The 24,693-nt window shown below is 34.6% G+C and overlaps 1 protein-coding gene across 3 annotated transcripts in view; it reads left to right on the forward strand.

The window, feature by feature from the left end:
• Positions 1-24,693, forward strand: part of LOC109070223 (TBC1 domain family member 22A-like) — a 97,337-nt gene that overhangs the window by 15,803 nt on the left and 56,841 nt on the right. For 2 of the 3 annotated variants that reach the window (XM_042722425.1, XM_042722427.1), the window contains exons 5-7: positions 9,335-9,405; positions 17,485-17,613; positions 21,298-21,363. In XM_042722425.1, the coding sequence (XP_042578359.1) occupies positions 9,335-9,405; positions 17,485-17,613; positions 21,298-21,363 (266 nt within the window). Of the gene's footprint in view, positions 1-9,334; positions 9,406-17,484; positions 17,614-20,908; positions 20,972-21,297; positions 21,364-24,693 lie in introns of all 3 variants that reach the window. The other variant, XM_042722426.1, reaches the window with a different exon arrangement.

Consider the following 24,693-nt stretch of genomic DNA (forward strand, 5'->3'; position numbering starts at 1 on the left):
TAGTAATATGAATTAAATTAAACAATTTGAAGTCTTCTGCCACTTTGCACCAGTGCACATTTGCATAAAGGTGAGCTCTGCTCTGTCACATCGTCAGATGTTTTCTGGCTGTTCATGTCTCCTCAAATCACCACCTTTCACTCCAAATGACTGTTTTCTGTTTACTGCAAATTGCCATTTTTAAGGTAAGAATTCAGACTAATAAATATTGCCATTCATTAATATTACCATGAACAGAACCAACAACATAAGGCTGAATTAAAAATAAAAATTCAATTAAATTTCTCAAAGCATGGATTCTGCAGTTTTTTTTTCTTTTTTTTTCAACTTTAATAAGTTTGATTCGAGACCAAAAAAAAGGTTGGATGGCTGTTCTAATAAAACAACGCTAACTTCAAATAGTGTAATATTATACATATGCAATTATGATTAGGATGACATCTTAAGTGTTTTCTTTTCCATTTTAAAAGGTGAAAACCCTATGAGTTTAGTCATCCTAATTATAATTACTTACTTATAATATTACACTATTTGAAGTTAGCGTTGTTTTATTAGAACAGCCTTCCAACCTATTTTTTGGTCTCGACTCACCAGTTGAGAACCACTTTGTTAGACTATCTCACCCAACTTTTGCTATTTCTTAGATATCTGGACGTTTTTTTTTTTTTTTTTTTTTTACAAACTTAATTTCTGTCCAGAAATGTGTCACCTGGCTTTGGGTGTACCTGGCTCATGACGCAATTCATATGAAAGAGAAAGAAAATGTATAATGCAATCAATGAAATACAACGGCGCAGTTATTCTAAGACCCCAGAGGAAGTGTCTACTGTACTCTCCCCAGACACCTGAACTACATATCATCATCCTCAGCAGCCTGCGTTAATACAGTGAAGTATCTCTTTACAAGAGCTGCATTACTTTAAGGCTCTGCCACGTGCTGCAGTGTCCTTTATATGACTTACTGCTGCCATTCAAAAATCTGCCTTATGGGTTTTAGTGCCAAACTAAATTTTACAGCTCAAAATAAAGACATTTCATGCTCATGAGCATACCATTCTCTCAGGACTAGGTGATATAGTAAAAAAATAAATAAATATATATATATATATATTATATAAAATACTGTATGTGTGTATTAATAATGTATTTGCTTTGATCCAAAACAAAACAAAGGCAAAGGAAAACCAGTTTTCTACTACATGAATGCAACAATAATGATATTTTTTTTATTTATTTTTTTTATTTAAATGCACCAATTACCATTGAAGCAATTCGTAGTAATAAACATTAATAATTACCTCTCTCTATCTATCTATCTATCTATCTATCTATCTATCTATCTATCTATCTATCTATCTATCTATCTATCTATCTATCTATCTATCTATCTATCTATCTATCTATCTATCTATCTATCTATCTATCTTAATATTAATATTAATGTTTTTAGTGATTTGGCCATACTAGACTGACTCATGGACATTTATTTAAAGGTGAAGAAGTGCCAAAATGTCAATACTGTAGCATCAACTTATCTATAAAACGCAATTTAGGTCTGCCCAATTTTGTTATTTATTCATTTATTTTAATTAAATCAAATATTTTGAAACTGAATCATGGAAACAAACAAACACATACATACATAAATACATATATAAATAAATGAGTAAATGAATAAATAAATAAATAAATACAGTCTTGAAATGATTAATTTACATCTCATAATATGATTGTGTACAGTATACAAAATACATTTTGAGGCCCTTTGCCTTTGCAAAATATGCCTTTGCAAAATATGTCATATGTAGTGTGCAATCTGATTAGAAATGAACTTCACAAATCTATCATTGGTTTTGCTGCAAAGGTAAAAGTTAGTTTTCGAAAATAGTGTTAGCAACCAATCATATTTATAGGCCATATGTGACCCGTGCTGGCAAAATGATTCGGAATGAGCAAATTTTCAAAAATGAGTTCTTTTTACATTTTACATTCTCCATTAAAATCATTCCAAAAGATTATATATATATATATATATATATATATATATATATATATATATATATAAGACATTTGTAGGCGATAGTGTCAGCAGAGTTGATTTTGAGAAAAAAAATTGAAGCAAAATCATAGAGCAATGTTATGTGTTTTCCTCCAATTATTTTTTTAAATTACTTATTATTAATCACAAAATAGCTATTTCTTTTATCTTTGTTTTTAAAAATAACAACAAAGATGTGAATTAACAGTAGTTTAATAAAGAGCAGCGAGTGATTAAGACCTACTGTAATACATTGAACAACTATAATATTGCACATCAGATTTTTCCTCAACATTTACATTTATGCATTTAGCAGACACTTTTATCCAAAGCGACTTACAGTGCATTCAGGCTATACTTTTTTTTAATCAATATTTATGTGTGTTCCCTGGGAATTGAACCCATGTCCTTTTGCACTGCTAATGAAATGCTCTACCACTGAGCCACAGAAACAGTCAACAATTAACTAAACGTTCATGTAAGACAAGACATAACAGATTATGTTTATGTGAATCTTGCTAAGACATATCGCAATAATGTACTTTATAGGGAGATCACGATCGCGGAGAGGCACGTTTGATTACTATTTGAAGCATCACTGAGGGCTTAATAACTTTATTTTTATGAAAATCTCAAATTCTACCAAAACCGTCATTTTTCACTTCTTTTGCCTGTAGCTCAAAATTAGGCCGTGCGCATTCAGGGTGCTTTACCACTAGCACTTTTGGTGCGCACCGGGGTTCGATTGACGTCAGAGTTCGGTTCATTTGGATGATGTGAACGCTGTCTTCTGAACTCAGGTGCGCGCCCACGAACCGTACCTGAGTCTGCTTAAAAAGGGTGGTCTGGGGTACGGTTCATGTGAACTCCAGTATGGTTCGCTGCTGATGAATTCAATCGTACCAAATCTCAGAAGTGAACCACTATTAATGATGTATTATTTGATAAAAAATGCGCGTTTGTGGGTGTTTCGCTCACTTTCCTGATGAGTGTGACTGATGCGCTGCAAACAGAGCTGTATGTCTCATTTCTGTTCGCCTTCAACGTTCTTTAGAACATGTGCAGTACATTCGTAAGACAGACGTAAGTGCCGTTATGTACCGAAGCTATGTAAACAAAATGAACGGTTCATAAACGTAAATATATAAAAGTGCAAAGAGCAATGTTATGGATTTGCCGCCTTCTCCTGCACGGTCATTACTAAGCAACGGGGTAAACAGCTGCTGGCCTGGTGACACAAATGAACTGCGGTTCGGACCCAAATAAAATAATATGAACGTAGTCCAGCGGGGGAAGGGGGAGGGGGGAGCAATCGAACTCAGGTGCGGACCAGGTAAGCGAACCAAGTATGAAAGCACCCTTAGACTCATTTTGCCAGCACGCGTCACACATTGTTCTATTGTGTTCCCTTCAATTTATTCCCTTCATCAAACCAACAGAATCTCTGCCTAGGGAATAAACCAAATGTATAATTTAAAAGCAATACAAGTTGCTTTGAGTAAAAGTTCCTGCCAGCTAAATTAATATGAATGATGCTAAATGCTGTTTAAATCTCTATATATTAGTGCATCCTAGTAGTGGATTATTTTTGTGGTTGAATATATTCTATTAGGACCTGTTGTCTCACATCACTGCAGTATTTAAATATCACTCTGACCCCCTAATGTTAATTTTCACTCCTGATGATGAGCATTACACTGCGTTTGACTGACAACCCTCATGTCCCATAGAAAATGGAGTGTGTCATTAAATTTTCTCTTCTCTGTCTGTCACTCTTGCTATTGCCTCCTCTGTCTCTTAAATAAACTCTCAGATGAACCGTTGAAGTCCTGTATGAAGTGAGAGTATATGTTTGGTTTTTAGTATTTGTAGTGTTTCTTTGAGGGATTATAGAGCACATACTGCCGGTGTTAGTCCATTCAGAGTTCCCGTGTTTAATTCAGTCTGCGGCAGTGTTTGAAGTACACAATAGAGCACTAGACGACTGATGCGCGGAGCCAACACAAAGGTGTACAAGCTTGGAAAGGCATTCTAATCTATAGTGTGTTCTGGAGAATTGATGTTCTTTATAAAGAACGCATAATGGGTTGGCGGTGCAATGTAATATTCATTATCCACATACTGAAGAACTGAAAGAAAAAATGAAATATTTATACACATCCTGTCATAATTTTTTTTTCTTACATGGAATGTCAAAGGAGATGGTTTGAAATATAGATAATAGAGTCATGTCGACTACATTAGTGATACTTTCATTCTACATTTTCGCTGCTTGTCAGTCTCAGTCCCCATTAACTGGACAAAAACAGCTGGCAAAATTCACTATATTGACAAAAGTATTTGGACACGCCCTTCTAATGAACTTTAATAATTTCCGTGAGTACACATATTAATGTTTAAGCATATAATGATATTCTAGAGAATTGTGTGCTTCTAATTTTATAACAGCAGTTATAAAACAGGACCCTTTTCTATTCTAAGATGAACTTGACTGGTCTGCAGAAAGCAAAGTCCTAATCCCAGCTGAACACCTCTGGTGTGACTTTAAATGCAGACCTTGAATCAAAAACTCACCACCAAACACCAATGACTTGTACATATGGGTACAGTCATTTTAGAGCGACTCCTAAAACTGTTGCAACAGAGATGGAAATACAATTGTTAAATACAAAAAAAAAAAAATCCATCTTTGTTGCCATAGTTTTGGAGGTGCACTTTTCTGTTCTAAAGAAGGGGGTTGAATACTTTTGTCCATATAGTTTATGTACAAGTCATTTGTGCTTGCTGATGAGTTTTTGATTCAAGGTCTGCATTTAAAGTCACACCAGAGGTGTTCAGCTGGAATTAGGACTTGGCTTTTTGCAGACCAGTCAAGTTCTTCCACACAATGACTGAATCAATCATTTCTTTTTGAACCTTGCCTTATACACAGAGGCATTGTCATGTTAGAATAGAAAAAGTTTCCTGTCCAAACTGTTGCTATAAAAGTAGAAGCACACAACTCCCTAGATTATCATGCTTTAACATTAAGATTAGTACTCATGGAAATTACTAGTCAAACCTGTTCATTAGAAGGGATGTGCCAATACTTTTGTCTATATGGTGTATCGTCTTTTACGTTTCCCTTAATTAAAAAGTCATGTTGAAACAGCACGAGGGTGCTTATTATTGTTATTATTATAAATAATGGTAAACATTTCTTTATTTTCTAATTTATTTGTAGTTTTTGTTAGGGTGGTTGGAAAAAATTATGGCCATCCATGTGTTAAAGAGAGAACAGATTCGTGGAAATGGCATGCATTCTTGGAAATGTCATGCTGCACTCTATTAAAAAAATATTTTTGAGTGAGATATGTTTGCTTATTTGCTCTTACCCACCTAATTCTCAGAAGAAATATCTTATGTATGAGACACAGGACTTTAATACTGCTGTAGATGCTTATTGAATGTAATTACAATATGAACTTCATGAGTTGTGTGAAACTTAAACTGCAATAACAGAAAGCAACTCATCTGTCAAGAAATCTGAATGACACAAACTAATCATGTAGTGTTTTAAGAATATATCTCTATTGCTTCCTTGGCTTCCTTGTTTTCCGTGGAGTTAACAAAGACAAATCCGTTGTGGAAACAGTACTGGCACAGAAATAAACAGCCCTCACACAAATTAGATAAAGAAAATGAAACGAGTGGTTTGGCAAGAATAGCACCGTCCACAAACACACACGAAACCCAAACCTGTGCACAAATGTGGGATGGGATGCATAGAGTTCTCATGAAAACCAAGGTCATATTTAGTCACAAAATAAAATTGTTTTATTTCTTTTATTATTTGTTTTTACTGAGTTTATTACTGTTAGAGCAAAGAAACATTCTATTCATACCTTTTTTATGTAAAATTATTAAAACAAATACCATGAAACAGAAACACTGTATACAGTACAATACAGTTTTTTCTTTCTTTCTATTTTTTTAGGAATAAAGTAAAACAAATTTGGAAGATGTGAATAATCAAATTATTTAATTTTATAATATATAACCATGATCTTTTCCCCCCTCTTTTGATTAAGGTGTTATATATTGCCTGGACATGTTTTATACAGGTTATGTGAGACTCACTTAGCTGGCAGCTTTTCACGAGCAACTGTCCGGACGGTCGCAACCTCTTTTGAGGTCACAGTCTCCAGAGGGACAAAGACAGCAACAATGAGCTGATGAAATAGTGAACGTCTAATTCCTCTCTCTTCCTCTGCCCCCCGTTGTGAGATTAATGCCACGTGGAGGAAATATAACAGATAGTTTAATTAAGAGCCAGGGCACAAGATTCATCGACTAATTTCTGCGGCTGACAGCGCAAATGAGGGTTCAAAGGTGTGAGCCGAGGAGACACCCTTGAGTGGCTCTGTGTTTAATGAATTGAGCGCTTTCCCTATAAAGTTCCTGCGTAAAGCAGCACACGCATTAAAGCTAGCCTTCAGTGTGTCAGGACAACCTACCGTCCTCATATACTACACCAGCATACCTGCCCGGAGAGAACACACACTCATGCCCTCTGTACTTACACTTTAGCCACACAGGTATTGATGAAGATCTGCAGAAATGCATTCATTAGAATGGAAATGGTGTCTTTTATAACTATATATAGATTAATGAAGACTTTATTAAGATCTAGATCACTGCATGGCTGACCCCCAAAATGAGATTCAGGGATAATTCACCCAAAAATGATTATTCTGTTATCAATTACTCACCTTCGTGTTTTTTCCAAGCCGGTGTGACTTCTTTTCTTCCGTGAAACACAAAAAGCGAAGTTTTGAAGAATGTTTAGGCTGGTCTTGTCCCTGCAGTGGACTAGTGAATTGAATGTAGGACTGTTACCTTTAGATTTAAACAAAATCAGTTCTTCCGATTTGATTTGAAAATATTTTTTCTAAACAAATTTATTCATTTATAATCTCAAAGTTTCTTGCTCCATACTCATAATATAGTTTTTCATGACTTTTCCACCTACTGTCTTCTTTCAGCCTCAGGCGGCATGTCCCCCTTTGTGTCCAAAACATACTGGACATGGCAACAGCTGGCTAAACAACTTGTTCCTGTTGTCTGGATGAACTTCCAGGTGTAAGGACACAGGTTTCCTTATCAGTCTGCCTGGAAATAAAGGCACTTAAAGACACTTAAAGTGTGATAACTAGATTATCACAAGCAGAACTGTATATTTGCCTTGTTTTCTTTGAAATAATCTGTAATTATTACTTTAGGATGGACAGATATTCTGGTGACAGAATATAGATAATTTTTCAGTATTTTCCCTAGTTTCCCTGTAAACTATTCACACAAACACCTGTTGAATAGTAAATAATAAACAGAATAAACACTCTTATCAGGCAATCAGATTCAAGGACCAGAATAAAACAGTTGTGTGTGTATATATATATATATATATATATATATATATATATATATATATATATATATATATATACACACACACACATATATTTAATATAACACCACACACACACACATGTATATACATATTTGTGTATGTATGTGTGTATATATGTATGTGTGTATATATATATATATATATATATATATATATATATATATATATATATATATATATAATATATATATATATATTTGTGTGCGTGTGTCTCTCTCTGATGTAATTCAAAAAAATAATTAAGGTCAACAGTTTTATTTAGGAGCTTAGTGAAAATATGATTGATAGCATAAAGCTTTGAGGCGTCGCTGGGATTATATTGCCGTCGATAATAATGAATGATGTGTGAATAAGTAGACCATGCTTATGTTTTCACAGTCCCTCGTATTTGCATGGCAGTCATAACAACACTATTTATTATTTATTCGCTTCAGTCTTCATTTTGCCCTGACAAAGAAACTGCACAAGAAACATCAGGCTCTGATATCAGGAAGGTTAGTTTTCAGAAAAAAAAAAAAAAAAAAAATGTTTTCCCTAGAAGGCTCTTGTATTCATAGCACATTTCATCTATTGTATGAATTTTTAAACCAACCTCTGATTTAAAATTTAGATTTATCTTTGATGTCAAATAAAATGTATGCACATTACACTGCAGCCTGTTGTGAAGGCCCTGAGAAATGACTAATCCACATTCAACACATTATGATCGCTGCCATCAACCTTTGAAATATGCAATACAGATATGAAATGAGAAATATTTGGTATTAAAGTGCTTTTTCACTCTTTTAAGGCTCTGCAGGGACTCTTTGTCCATTTTAAAAGTCCAATTTGCCTCACTGAGATTTATTCTCTTGGGTTCACAAATACACACTTGTGCATTGCGTATTGAATGCATAGTGTGCTTGTTGAATTCAAATGTTATTGGCTGAATCCTGTTTTGCAAGGGCTGCACAATTAATCAAATTTCTAATCGCAATTACAATTATGGATGCCACAATTACATGATTGTTCAAAGCGGCAATTAATCGTTCAAAGTCCACTTATGTTATTCGGTGTGCTTAAGATGCATTTTTTTTTTCTTTCTACATTATCTTAAGGGTTTTACCCATTATTTTAATTTTAGTTTTTTTTTTTTTTAAAGAAATTTTAATTCTACTTTCTGCTCTATTAAATATGTAGTTTATATGTTGAAAACTGCTTATCAGAGACACATTGATGTCACAATATTTGTAGTGTATCTGCTAATCCGAATATGAAATACTACTTTTATTCTTTTTTTTTTTTCTTTTTTTTTGGTAGTGTGTATACTATATGTACATTTTCTGTACACCCTTCTAATTCTGATGACAAATCAGACATAGTTTTGAACATCTTCATTTTATTTCATCAGAAAAGGAAGGTAAAAGGTATTATTGTACAAACCTGAACTGAATGGAAAATAGCTGTGTTTAAGCTATGTTTATTTCCAAGATGATAACTGGTCGGTGCTCGCCGAACTAAGCATGTGCACAGCTGGGCCTCATCCAGGAAAAATGAGCAGAACAACTTTCAGCAGAAGTCATTTGTTTAAGTATTCTTGCATAAATTGCCATTCAGTTCAGTGGGATAGTTTACGTAAGAATAGTTTACATAGAACCATGGTGAATGTAGGCAACGGACTGGTGTTATAAAGACCTGTTTGCAATTTCAAAACTGACTCCCTTTTAACACTTCCATGGTCTTATTGTGAATAATTAAATGTTCATGATTATTAATAATTCAGTCAATTCATGATAGAAAAAAAAAAAAAACATACTGCTAATTTGAGTATTGACTATTAGTCTAATAAATATCTTTTCTTTCCTCAGAGGAGCTTCGGAAGTTGAGCTGGTCTGGAATTCCGCGGCAGGTGCGCCCGATCACATGGAAGCTACTCTCAGTAAGTGGAACAATCTCAGCACACAGTGAAGTCCTGCTTAAATGGTCAAGCTCATTAGAGAACTACAGCGTACATCCATTACAAGATGAATCAAAGAATACATAATGCATTCTACATAAATACACATTTATAAGTAATTAGGCTTCCTACTAATGTCTTCTAGGATGACTTGTGCCTGGAAGCTCGGAGGTCCAGTCGAATGAAAACTAATGGTACATTAAACCATTTCAGTGGTTGGGCAAAACCTGAAACAGTGAATATACAAAACCTTTTTTCTGTTAGACAGACCTTTGAACCACCTGAGCTGAAACATATGCACTTGCTTATTTTTATCACACAAAATGCTCTTTGGAACATTCTCAAATCATGCTGAGAAGACATGGATCATGCTGTTTTGTCCATGCCAGCTGGAATGCCTGCTGTCATTGAAGCTCTTTCTTTCTTTAACTTTGTGCTCTATAAACAGGGTTCAGAAAGAAAGTGTTTTTGCAATAAAAAATAAATAAATAAATAAGCAAATTAATAATGGTAAAATAAAACAGCAAGTGCACTTTAAAAACATCCTCTAGAAATGTTAACATTAATCTCTGCGCCTAACCTCAACTACCCATGGCAACTATGGCCTACGTTACTAGAAATGTCCTTTATAATGAGGTACTTATTAGATAATTTAGTAATAAGCCCTGGCTAAAAAGTCCAGAGGAGAAAAAATAAAAAGTTTCCATTTGGTTTTGAGTTCTACAGCCAGAAACCTAATTAATACAAGTATGCAAATTAATATGTGTGAACAAGGCATTGTAAACATGTGGTCTTGTTGGTTGTTCATGCAATACTGTTGCATTAGCAAACCTTGGTACTCAAGTTGGTGATAAAGTTACCTTCAAATTTGTCTGTCAAATGCACATAGTACTGTGACTAAATGTGTGTTGGCTTGTTTTCCCACACCTCTGAAGAAAGAGTTTCTAGGACAGCTACTGCAGGCACGTGTTTCAGATTAAGTTTGTTGTGGCTAGAAAGACTTTTCGTAACGTTTGATACTTTTGCGGCAGTGCTGACAGTGTGTCACATTGTATTACGCAACTGCATTCTGACACCTTTCGGGAGACAACTGCACAGGAAATGGGACTTGCATAGCTAGAAGTGCTTCCACTTCCCTGCCTATCATGCAGACTGATGCGAACCCTTCATGGAGCGGTGTGAATTCAGACCAGTTAAATTGGTGCCGTGACCCAGATGGGAGTTTGGTTAAGGGGGAGAGCTTGAGGCCAGGTGGTAAGACCTGTGCAGTTAAACCTCCTTCCCCTTGTCTCAAGAGGTGCACAATCTGCATATTAAGGAAGGAGAAAACATTTTAACATTTTAAAAATTAAGCTTTTCAACTTTAATAATGGATGAAAGATATCAGGTACGTAATTGGTGTAAAGTTTCCCCCAGGACAGGACTGTCATGATGAGGGGGTTATGTGTGGTCGTACCCTCTGACACACAGACAGGCGGCAGTGTGCCCTCCTGCCACACTGATAGATGAAGTGTCAGTCTGGAACAGGATGGAATGGAGGAGGATATTTGATATTCTGACCCCCTTCTAGGCTAGTGTGTGGTCACACACACACAGAAACATCCAATTCACCCGTGTGACCTTCATTTGCCTACGGCTACCTCATCTGTCATCTTGACTCGAACCCTGGACTGCAGCCCCACTCAATCAAACCCCATCGATCCACACTATTGAGCTCCTGCACAGGTGTGTGCATTGTGAGTTCATCGGTGTGTGTGTATTTGTGTTTGAGTGAGTGGAGAGCGAGTGTGAACAGCTGGAAAGCATCCTTTAACAAGAGTAATGACCGGCGGAGGGCGGCATCACCGTTTGAACAGGCGCTTTAATGCGTGATCAATTTTGTGCATCCTGCTGACGTCTCACAAACTGCCACCGAACCACGCTCAACACTTTCCTAAGAAGAAATAATTTCTCTTTTGTCAGGTAACTGCTAGAAAATATTTTTTAGTGGTGTTTGCTAAGGCAAGAATTAGTATTGCTATTTCTCGTACACAAAACTCTATTTTGTATACACACACATACACACACACACACACACACACACACACACACACACACACATATATAGATAGACATATATATATATATATATATATATATATATATATATATAGATATATATATATATATATCACACATTATTTTCTGAAATTAATTGTGATTAATCCAACCAGTTTTTACATATACTTCTACATTGCAATATCTTCACATTCAATCTTCAAATTAATGTACAGATAACATAAAGACAGTATATTTTTAATATTTGTTTAATGGCATTTTTTTGTCTTTTTTTTAATGACTGAAGGCCAGTGACACTGACCTTCAGTCATTAAAATACAACTAATGTCTTTATAAAATAGGCCCCCCCAATATTTAACCATTGATTATAGCCACTCAGCATTACAGTATAATTAAGAGCTATCGATTTTAACATTTATTAGACATACAAAAAAAAAAAAAAAACTAATCTAAGTGAACTTAAAACAATCTTTACATAAACCTATTATAATGTCATATTTGCCTGTGCCCTTCAGAAGAAATATACAGAAATTTAAATTGAATTTATCAAACATATGCATAATATTTTCTTTCAACTCTTTTTAACTTTTCTGACATACTTCTCTACTAATGAGCTGACGAGTTAAATCGGGTGTGTTAGATGAGTAAGAAAGTGGTGGGCTGCTGCAGGACAGATTTGAAAACCATTTCAAAGACATGTTCTAAAATGTGACTCATATAAAATATATTACATGCATATTGTATTTTCAATTGCGTTTTCCATATGTGGATACATAAATTGTGACATAATCTAAATGCAGTTGCAAATGTTGCATTACTATTTGAATTTTCACTTTCACATACGCACAGTGGACCTCATTTATGAAACTTGAGTAAATATGCGAGTAAATTCTGAGTTATTTGCACGTAAAACAGACCTTCCCGAAAACTCTTCTCCGGATTCACAAACTCTTCGTAAACATCAGATTTGACAGTTAAACGTGTATGCTAATGAATTCCAATCATTCGTAAATAGGGTGCTTGTGCACGCTCATCCACTATTAGCATAATGCCCGCGTTTGAATTACAGCTGCGCAAATTGCGTGTCCAGGAACGCAGTGGAATATTCTGGTCTGCTTTATCAGATTTGGCTCCAGTATATTGCATGAATGCAAAAAAGACTCTCAATAAATATTCAGTAATGTGTGACCACCAAAGTGTTTTTAGCCAGTTGAAAAAAGTTTTAAGAAGTTTTAAGTCTTCTTAAAACGACCGGCTGGTGGCGATTGAGAACGCTTTGGTGGCACAGCGTTTTTCCAGCTGAGACACTTTAGTTGCTATGGTATGGAATATTAATGGCGGCAACTTATTAGCCTACTAGTATATAATTTTTAAGAATTTTACTAAATATAATAAAGCAGTAACCAGTAATATTTGTTGTACAATTAAGATGTTTAGGTATTTGTCCCGCGGCTCTGCCTATCCTCTATTTACGACTGGGTAAATGCTGCCTTTTACAATGATCAACTCAGCTGCAAAAATATAAAAAAATAAAATAAAAAAAAAAAAATATATATATATATATATATATATATATATATATATATATATTAATTAATTACAAAATAAAAATTCAAAAAGAGGGCAAGGGCAAATGAACTTGTAATTATTATGGCAGTGCATTTAATTTCAGTGTCTCCAGAACACAGAACGTTTTACACACCATTTACACGTGGTAGGGAGCAGGTGTACAATGTTCATATGAACTAACATTTTGAAAATACGAACATTTTCATGAATTCGAAAGTTTATGTCAGAACAGCTTTAAGAACGATTTACACAAAAATTTGTTCTGCTCATGTTTCATGAATGAGGTCCAGTGACTGCCACATTTCAAATGAAAAAGCAAAGTCCATTTGCAACTGTGTTTCACATATCTTACGATTTATGAGCCTGTCATATTTAAATAGCAATATTAATTACCACATTTGCTGTTTCATTCTATATGTAACCTGGCAAATCTCAGATGGAATCGCAATTCCTTTCGCATTTGAATTTCCGATGTCTACACGGAAAGCTGTCAATCATTGTGAGGGGTGGGACTATACTATGGGGTGTGGTTGTATAGGGTGGTGACGTCACTCACAGACAATCGTGCCGAATGCTTTGATCAATGGGGGTAATCGGTAAAAGCTCCGCTAAAGGCAGCTGCTAATCAGTTCATGCCTGTGTCAACGAACAGACAACCTTCTTGGCACAATACATAATTCTGTCTTTTTTACCCCAAATGTGATTATTCCCTGCTAATTACACTATTCTATGGGAGGATAACGCTTAACGCAGAATTAAACGCACTGCGGCTCATCTTGTCTGTACATAGTATCAATTATTTGTGTATAATGAGTTTGGTCTTTTCAAAAACACTCTCAATTAACACATTAAGCCAATTTAAGCATTTTAGAATGTCACTGTCAAGGTTGCGTTTGTTACTATAGCAACAGAAGACTATGCGTTGTGTTTTAAAAATCAAACAATCATTGTTCAAAGAATCACTTTTGTTATGTCAAGATCGCAAGAAAATAAAGTTGTGATAACGAGAAAACAAGAAATAATTATAATAATGCATGGCCGCTTAGAACTTCTGTACTATTACAGATTAAAAGAAAGGACCTCCCGATACAAACACGCTCCATACTATAGTCCCGCCCCTCACATTTATTGACAGCTTTCCGTGTAGACATCGGAAATTTAAATGCAAAAGGAATTGCGATTCTATTTGAGTTTTGGCAGGTTACATGCACGATGCAGAGAGAGTGAAAAAGCAAATGTGGTAATTAATATTGCCATTTGAATATGTCAGGCTCATAACTTGTAAGATATGGGAAATACTGTTGTATTTTCTTTTGAAATCAGGCAGTTACTGTGCTTACTCGAAAGCGAAAATTCAAGCAGTAATGCAAGATTTGCAATTGCATTTAGATTGTCACAATTTATTCATCCACATATGGAAAACGCAACAGAACTATAATGCAAGTTTGGAGTAAAAATATGTTGTTATTTTCATATATTGTAGTACTTTGACACTGTACTACTAAGTAGTGATGGGAGAAAAACCTTTTCAAAGCTTTGAATTAAATTAACCAATTGCTTTGCAAAATGATTCACTTTTTCAAATCGCTCAAACTCCTTACACTGCTGTCACCAGCTTTTTAAAACTCTGCTGTGTAAATGCAGCAAAAACTCAGGCTAAAACATGCATAGGCCAATAACATGCATAGGCCAATTTTACACAAAACTACTACGCTTTGTGTAAAAAAAAAAAAGGTACATCAATATGTATTTGACTGATAATAGCATTATTTGTTTTTTCATGATTTCTAACGATATTGCTATATATCCAATACATAATGTGAATTCGTTTGGACACAATAATCGTGTAGTGAAAATCTGATATTGTGACAAATCTAACATTGCCCTAGTAACCACCTAGAAACCATCTAGAACACACAGATAACAACCGAGAAACCACCTTACAGAACAACAACAGCTAATTATCTCTAAGTGCACACTAGTAATCGTCTAGCACACATCCAGAGCATCCTAGGAGTTATCAAGGAACTAGTTAGAACACACTAGCCAACCACCCAGAACACCCTAGTAATTGCTTAGCAACTACCTTGAAAAGCCTAGCAATCATCTGGAAGTGCCATATCAATGTGACATCTATTAGTTGTCAGTGCAACTAGCAGTTTCACTGAGTGATTTGTGATATCAGGGGAAATCAATGCTACTTTGGAGTCCTCTTGGCTTCCTGTTTCATTTCCTGTGACGACTGCCTCTTCAGGCATGACTGAAAGCCAATGAAACCTGTTGAAGAGAACGTCACATCTATCTGATCTCTAGACATGATGCCAACAACACTATAGAAATGTTTGCCCTGTAACAGCGCATTTTATTACTTGAAGTAATGACACCATTACCCAGACGAAAAGAGCTGTTGTCTTCTCTTTGGTTTATTTCTGAACAGCTTGCCCAGATGTGTAGAAATTATACGCACAATCCCCTGCTGCATTGCTTGTTTGTGGGTTGTGGGGACAACAATAACTGCTTGTACTAGTTTAAAAGTGCAGTTATGAGGGTTCCAAAAAAACATTTTGTAGGTGTAAGATTAAAAAAAAAAAAAAAAAAAAGACTTACCCCAGTGTCATATTCTCTGTGGTAACCTTTTTTATTTTTTTTTGGGTGTAAGACCCATCTCTTTCTCACCCACCCACACTCGGTGAAATAGCACGCGGTGGGCTTTAATAAATAAAAGGATAAAGCTGTGCAGATGATTAAATGGTGGTTTCAGTTGCACTAATATGAGGTGTTTGAGTAATGGTGTCCCGTCGTGAGCAGGTGGGAGTGGGTTGATGCAGAGCCAGCGCCTGGACACAGACCTTACGCGTGTGTTCATCCAAACCCAGCTGCTGGGTAACATTTATTACCGGCCTGTTGTTCCTGGACCTCTGCACCTGCTGTGAACAATGCCCCGTTCTCTCCCTCCCCCTCTCATTCTTTCTCTGGCGACAAAATGAGAACAACAACTTCATTTCATGTTTATTTCACCTGATGCGGTGTAAATACATGAGTGCCAGATCAGTGTGTCATCTTTTGTGGATGTTATTAATGAGTTCTTTTTGTAGATTAAAATGAACTTTAAGTCTGGAAGTTACCAGTTCTGGTAGAGGTCTGCAGAGACATCATATTGACGGTGGAAGCAAGACAGTAAACAAGACCTTGCCACCGACCTGACCCAACCCAATTTTAAAATGGAGTGCATTGTTCAATATAGTAGCTCAGTATTTATACGCTGCTGTTAAAAAGGTTTATTTTTTTTTATTTTTTTTTTAAGTCTGTTATGCTCATCAGGGTAACATTTATTTGAGCAAAAAAATACAGAAAAAAAAAGAAAAAAAATTTAATATTGTGAAATATTATTATATTTTAAAATAATGCAGAATTTTCCTCTTTTTTATTTTTTTGATATATATATAAAAAATATATATATAATTTCTATATAGTTTTATGTTAACACTTTAGCATAGGGAACGCATATTCACTGTTGATGAAGATTTTCCCTTCAATAAACTCCTATTTTTGCTGCTTATTAATAGTTAAGATTAAGTATGGGGTAGGATTAATGGATCTAAAATATGGGCATGCAGAATAAGACATTAATATGTGCTTAATAATCCTAATAAACAATACTAATAAACAGCCAATATGCTTGGGATATGCATGCAATTTTTCCTTAAATAAAGTGTTACCAATTTTATTAAACTAAATGCAAACCTTGAGATATGATGAAAATAACAAGTTGTTGGCTTAAAAATTGGAAATTATATACACACTGTTTTCTAAAGGTCTGCTGGATCAAAAGTCTCTATGGTTGAAGAAAAAACTCCCATGTACAACATCAGGTTTATTAATTGCCATTTCTAACTCTGTGGTGCGCCTTTTCTTTTAATAATCTGAACATTATTTATAATTTGTTAGTCTGTTAGGCTTAATTACATGTACATATGTTAATGGAGCGTAAAGAAGAGCTCTCCTTGGCACACATACATCTTGTCACAAAACTCGTCTGAGTGTGGAAGTAAAAAATAGCCACATGGGGGAGCGTCTTGTGTGATAAATGGATTTCTGTGCTTGTAGATTTTCGTGCAATCAATTACTTTATCAAGAGACTTTCTTTTCTGGGCCTGAACATCTGCTGCGCTCTCATTCTCTTTGCTGTGGCAAGTAATAAGAGGAAATGTAACTTTAAATGTGACTGATATCAACTTTTGGCCCCAAACTCCGTGAAACCTTCAAACTTTTCAGAATTCTAATTTCAGCTGACTCCATGTTAACAGCTATTGTGCTGGTTGCAGGGAAACAAACATTTTGTTGGCGAGTGCAGATCTATATCAGATTGATTTAGAGGTATCTTGTCTGGCCTGGTGTAAACATTAGCTTTTGTATTTGCTTGTCTCTTTACAGGGGTACCTGCCAGCCAATGCAGAGCGGAGAGAAAGCACATTGCAGAGGAAGCGGCAGGAATATTTTGGCTTTATTGAGCAGTACTATGACTCCCGTAATGATGAACACCATCAGGACACATACAGACAGGTAACTACATTTAATTCTAGATGCTCTTCCTATGATTAAGATACAAACTGGTGTTCTGTTACTCCTTATATAAGCATTATTAGTCCAAATTCTCATATTTTTGATGATAGAACTGTAAGATGTGTTAGATAAGATGCTATCGAAAATTAAATGAACTTAGCAGGAAAAGTACTAAAAAAAAGCAGATAACTCTCAACCCTCTCGAGTGTGTCCAACAAATAAAAATCATGCAGCATCATAATTTTGACATGTTAAATTGTTTTTCAGCAGAAGTAGCAATATGTTTGTAGTAGCAATACTTTTGTTTCAAACTATGTTTAAATGTAATTTGTGTCCCACCTTTGGCATGCAGCCCTGTTTTTGCATGATTTCTGTGCATTGGTGTAATGTAATGCTCCTTAAATTTGTAACACTTGCATAAACACTTGCATTGGTAAACAGACATATATACAACCCTTTTCCATTTTTATTTATTTATTTTTTTCTTAATACATTGTGGGTGCATTTCAAGTTCAGCTGTTCAACAATGGGAGAAAAAATAAATAAATAAATAACCGGCTACAGACAGACTTACAGACTTTGGTCCAAAATAGCTAGTTACTATTGTTTAATTTTTTATAATAATAATAATAATAATAATTATTATTATTATTATTTTTATCATTATTAATATTTTACAGCATTCACACAATGATACAAACTGGTAAAATGGTTGAAATAGCAAACTCATCAAAAAATGTATATAAAAATTATTTATAAAATTAAACCACTGCTTTTTGCTGACCATTTGTTGGAGGGGACAACAATACAGTTCTTTTCTAGGGTTTTTATCCATATTTTGTGCCTTAGTCATAGAAAAAGGCTCCCTACAGGATTAGAGAATTCTGCTACCTGAACTTTATGCAGGATGGCAGCAATAATTAGCTGAACCAAATACTCTTAAGATGATTCAGATCTTCCGAAGATTTCCTTTTAACTTCCTGACTTCCCGTACAGCTCAGCACAGACAGAGCTAATTCTGCTGTTAATAGAAGATTTTTTTAAGGTTCAAAGCCAGCAGTTCAGTTTTGCCAGGGGTTGAATGTAACATAGTCAGGGTCTTTGGTTGTTTTTATGTACTGATTGAGGTTTTGGCAGCAGCAGTATGTTAGCTTTGCCAAAACACTGTTATGTTAGGCACTCATAGTGTTTAGAAATGCCATCAACAGATAGTCTTTAATATTTAGATGCAGAAGAGGAAAAGATGACAAGGAATGTTTAAATCTCCAGTGTATTGGCAGGAGGATGTGAAGATCAAACTATTGCTGTCACTCTGATCTGATAAATGTCTGCCTGATTTAAGCCTGATCACTGGCAGTGTGAGATTCACACATTTTTTTCACCTCTTGCAATCTATTTATGCATGATACTCACAAAGTCTGTTAAGAATATTTCTTACATATCAATCCAAAATGGTTGTGAATAAATAAATTATAAATAAATAAATATATATATATATATATATATATATTATATATATATATATATATATATATATATATATATATATATATATATATATATATATATATATATTATATATATATATATATATATATCATTATTAAAAATTAAATAAGAAGTTATTTTGCATTTTACAATCATTCCTCAGAAATGTAGATGTTTTAATGATAGTACAGCTTCCCCAAGTTTTAAGCACATATCCCCAATATCGGGAAAATTATATTTAATATCATAATTGTATTTGAATAAAATTTTACATGAACTAGAAAAAAACATTTTAATATATGTTTACTGTGATTGTTGTTATTATTTTGTAGTTCATTTAAATGAATTTTGAAAGTAAAATAATACACAATATTTAGTGTTTGTTCTAATGCCTTCAATTTATGATTTAAGAAATCCAATGATTTATTACAGTAATAGAACACGGAGAATTTGATGCAAGCATGTAATCATTATTGGGAGGTTGGAAATTGCTAAATTTTCATTAAAATAGCTAATGCAATCATATAAAAAATACATTGATATATAACAATATAACAGATTTATAAAACTCTAGGTAGACTTAAATAAAAAGTTTAATATAATATAAAATTAAATGTGAAAATATTATATTATTATTAGGGATGAAACAATTAGTCGACATAATCGCAAATTTCGACAAAAAAAAGAAAAGACGAAAAAAAAGACATATTTTTGTTGTTGAGTAGTCATTTCATCTAAGATGACCTAATATAAAAACTTGAAATAATACAATTTGATGAACAAAAAACAAACACAGCCGAACCTCAAGCTGCTGAGCAACGTTTGGATGAATATGCAAATATATGCTGCACACTTTCCTCTCAATAGCGAAATAATCAACAAAAACTGACAGTGGTGAGAAAGCAGCAGTTAAGAACACATCTGAATACAACGATGTAGATGTTTGCACAAGCTCTGCAGTTCGGTATTCTTATAAAGTCCTGTCATGTCACACTTATTTATGTAGTACTTTATAGAATAGATAGCCTTAAATCAAGCAGCATTACAGTATTGCATGAAAAACCAGAGTCAGTGTCGCTTTCAGTTAGAATTACAACTTGATTTTCTGTTATAAAGCAACTCTACAAGTGTGGACCTGGCTAATGTTAAAATCTTTTTATTAGTGGGAATGAGATCATGTTGTGATTAAAATAGCTTATCCAAAAAATAAAACATCTTATCATCTTACCTTTATTTTGTTTTTTATCTATATGAGTTAAAAGGGAGATGTTAGGCAGAATGATGTGTCATTCAGTTACTTTTTTTTTTTTCATATAGCTAATTAAATGGTGAATGGTCTTTTGTGTGCCAAATATATTATTTGCATAAATTAATTGTGTAATAATTGTAATTACATAATATGATTTTCAAAAACTGAAGTGATTTGCTTTATTTGCTTTATTAGAATATGCATAACTCAATATTTTAACTAATTGCAAAAGCTGAATAATCAAACTCTGCTAGTTAATCAGTGAAATAATCGACGATTAGTTGAGTAATCATTCGTTAGTTTAATCAATTATCAAAATAATCGTTAGTTGCAGCCCTCAAAATTCATTACAAATGAAGAGCTTTATATTATTAATCACTCCTGCAGATTAAATAATATTCATGAATGGTGGATTTTAAAGCTTCTCCTAGTAATGAAAATGTATATGAGTATTTGTGTGTGTTTGTCTTCTCTGTTCCATAACTCTTCATGTTCTTGACATCCACATTTTGTATATATATGTGTATGTATGTGTGTGTGTGTTTTCTGAACCATCAGATTCACATAGATATTCCCCGGATGAGTCCAGAAAGTTTAGTTCTGCAGCCCAAGGTAACTGAGGTAAGGACAGATGGACCGCCCAGAGTCACGTTACATGCTATTCTCCACCAGCCACACAAAAGCATGTCACTCGATCATCATCCATCTATCTGTCTGTCTGTCAAACTCTCTGTCTGGTCAGCCAGAGTCTCGAGCCCAAAATGTATTGTCGAAAAGCGTGTGTTAAGGTACACAGGAAATAGAATACCAGAACAGGAAGTAGAATTCAGTGAGTTTCTTCTCAGGCGCAGCCTCAAATGGTCAGGCTTGTTTCTCGCCGAGCTTTCTTGCTAGTCCGTTCTGTCCTAACCTGCTTGTGCTCCTCTTTTTGTGTCTCTTTCCTGCAGATTCACATTGACATACCGAGAACTAATCCTCTTATACCTCTCTTTCAACAAGCTTCTGTGCAAGAGGTGAGACGTTTGCACCACCCATTTTACTCGGCTTGACTCGTTCATCCTTACAAACTCACACCCAGCCACTAGAAAGCACCTTAAAGAAACCGTTCATCTCAGAACGAACATGCCTTTGTCGTTTCAAACCCATAAGATTGCATTTCCTCCATGTAACACAAGAGGAGGAATTCTGACTAGTGTTTTCCAGGCTTTCAAAATGATTGGTGAATAAAGCTTTAAGGATTCATAAAGGATCCAACTTCATCATAGAAATGTCATAAAAGTAATCTATACATAACATGTGTGAAAGACTAGACCAAAATCAAGTCTAACCTAAAAAGTTAGTATTTGTTGTCTTAAGCATATTTACCCAAGTTCTTTAAAAGATTTTCTTCTGTATTGTTTGGAAGAAAATGCGTCATGCAGTTTTGAAATAACAGATGAGTAAATAATGACTTTTTTTAAGAACTAATCCTTTAAACTGAGTTCATTTACATTGAGTCAGCTGGTTTTGAAATACTATTGCTGCATTTACATCACATGAAAGCATGCAAAAAATGTCTTGTAATGACGCATGTGCCATTGAGGCATGCACTAACAGAACAAAACAAATAAAAAATAAAATAAAATAATAAAAAATAGAAGAAATATCATTCCAGACTGCCTTATGGTGTACCTTTTTTTTTTAACTTTTACTTTTTCTTGTTGGCGTGCATTACCAGACCCAACGTGGCCTTGAATTGCATATTCAAATCATTAAATTTAGTGTTATGGGCTTGCTGGACATAGTATGTTGATGCATTGTGGCCCTGAGCAAGATTCCTCCTCCTCCTATCCCCACGCTGCCTTTCAAAAAATTATTCTGCATTTAAAAAGGACTATCAAAAAGCATGCAGTGTTAAGTAAAAGTATGGACAAGGCCTCCACTGTGGATGTCTCCTAACCAAATAAATGGATAATGTATTCGCTTCAGGCGCTTCAATGCACTCCAGCTCGCTCATTGATTTCTGCTGCCTGGTTTAGTGTCTAATTTCCACTATGTAATGGGCTTCTGGAGGAGAGCAAGATCTTGCCATGCCTACCTCAAGGAGATGGGAGGGTATGAGGGAGAAAAGAGGCAGGAGATGTCAGCTATGTGGGGAAACTCACATTACCAGTCTAAAGTCTTTGATAAATGGAGCTTTGATCATAGAAAAGAACGCAGGTGAGAAAGGCACACCATTTGATCGACAGCATCCGAAAAAAAAAAAAAAAAAGAGCGTGAGCTGCCTTGTACACATTTATTGTTTAGGGCTCAACGTGCGAGATGAGTTTATTTGGGAATGACAGATACATTATGCCCTGAAACGAGCACAGGAGATGTCAGTTGCATGAGGCAGAGATAAGAGAAGAGAAAGTCTTCCCTTTTCCCTCTTGATTTAAGTTAAACTTCATGCTGCTTTCCATTGAGCTGACAGCAAGGTGAGACAAAAAATCAAAACAAAACAACAACAAAAAAAGTCACCATCACTTTAAATTAAGGTGATGTTTCCAAAAAAGGAATGCAAAAGTCCCACAAAAGTTCTTGGTTTTTACTGTCAAAACATTCAACTTAAAAACAACATCTGTAGTTAAAGAACTGAAGTTTCTCCAAACTCAGACACAACACTACATCTATATTCATAAATGTATTTAAAGAATGTATTTGATTTTGCCAAGTAGGACATGTTCCTGGATCACATATTTTGGTCAAATTATTGATGTTGAACTTTTTTTTTTAATTTGTCGTCAAATAGACAGAATGTGCATCGTGACAATAGTAAAACAATTTAAAATGAAACATGATGTTGACAAAAATGACAGTACAGAACAACATATGCATTAAGACTGCACAAAGTTTTTGAAGAAAATCTGAGGGAAAAAAATGCTAGTGTGTGTCATGTTGTGAATGTGCTCTTTCCATAACAAAATATTATGTTCTTGTTAAATATTGTTTTTGTAAAATATTGAAACTGTTTGTTTAATATTTTATAATGCTTTCTTAATATAAAATAGATAAAATGTGTGAATATGAGGTTTAATGTTGCACTTTCTTATCAACTAAAATATATACTTTTTATCTAATAAACGAGACATTTAAGTTAAAGTACATTTGTCTTAGATGACATGGCAAATTTTTGATTAAATCAAGCATATCTATTTAGTATCTACCATAATTACTGACCCTAAAACAGTTGATTAGACTATTGAATGCCTAACCTCATTTCTAAAGCCCTGAAATGCGCATGGGAAGCTCCTACTTTAAAACTAAAATATTCTTTGGGCTTAAGCTTATCCCTAGGTCTAAACTAAACCAAAGTCCCTTTAAGGCAGGTTATGTTACTCGGCGGCATCTTTGAAACGCCTTTTCGGGCATGCAAGTGCAGCTCCTATCTCTTTGACTGATGAAACATCAAATTCTCTAAAACTGTTCGCCAAGCTTACAATTAAATTTCATATTTAAAATCACCAATGAAATCTGACAACTGTATCATAAATGTTGTTTATTTTGCTCGAATAGCATTTAAAAAAGCAAATTTTAAGCCAGATCAGCTAGTGCACATGCGCAGTCCTAGGCCCCGTTTACACTAGTGCGTTTTCGTTTTAAAATAGCGTTTTAAAGAAAACGATCCTTGTCTACAATTGAGTTTTCACTGCGTTTCAGAAACAATCTCAGTCTACACTACACAACCTAAAATGCATGTCACATGACCATTCATGCAGGTACAAGCATAGATATGTTTAGGTAGATTACCTATTATTTAGATGACGTATGCGTCTAACTGCTTGGAGTGGTCGAATGGGGAATCTACCTAGCCACCTTTTTCTTGTAATAAAAATGGGTGCGGCCATTTGTAAATTCTATGGGTTTGGCTTCCAGTCTCATCTGCATCCAGCTATTTTTAGCTGAACAAAACAGTTCGTTTTGCTGCTTGATATTGAAAGTTGGTGTGTCTTATTGTATTATTTTAATGTATTATTTTAATTATAAACACACTGGTTTGTAGTGCAAACAGTTTTACCATTTACTGCACGTTGTTATTCTCCTCATTATTTAACTATAGCGGCTAATGAACTGGAAGTCTCACCTATAGGCTTATTTCCGCGTTGACGAAAAAGGTGCATACACATCTATGGGTACAACAGTGACCATGATGTTAATGTTTACACGGTCGTCAAGGATACGCAGAGCGAATGTGTGCAGCCACGCCATCATTGTCAAAAGTCTCCATTTTGCTCCGTTTGCACTGAAATGCAACCCCGGAGTTTTCAAACTAAAAAAAATGAGGCAGCAAACTTAATCCTAACCCTAAAATCTGATTGTTCAAT

The sequence above is a fragment of the Cyprinus carpio genome, chromosome B4, assembly GCF_018340385.1.
Source record: "Cyprinus carpio isolate SPL01 chromosome B4, ASM1834038v1, whole genome shotgun sequence".
NCBI classification, from domain to species: Eukaryota; Metazoa; Chordata; class Actinopteri; order Cypriniformes; family Cyprinidae; genus Cyprinus; species Cyprinus carpio.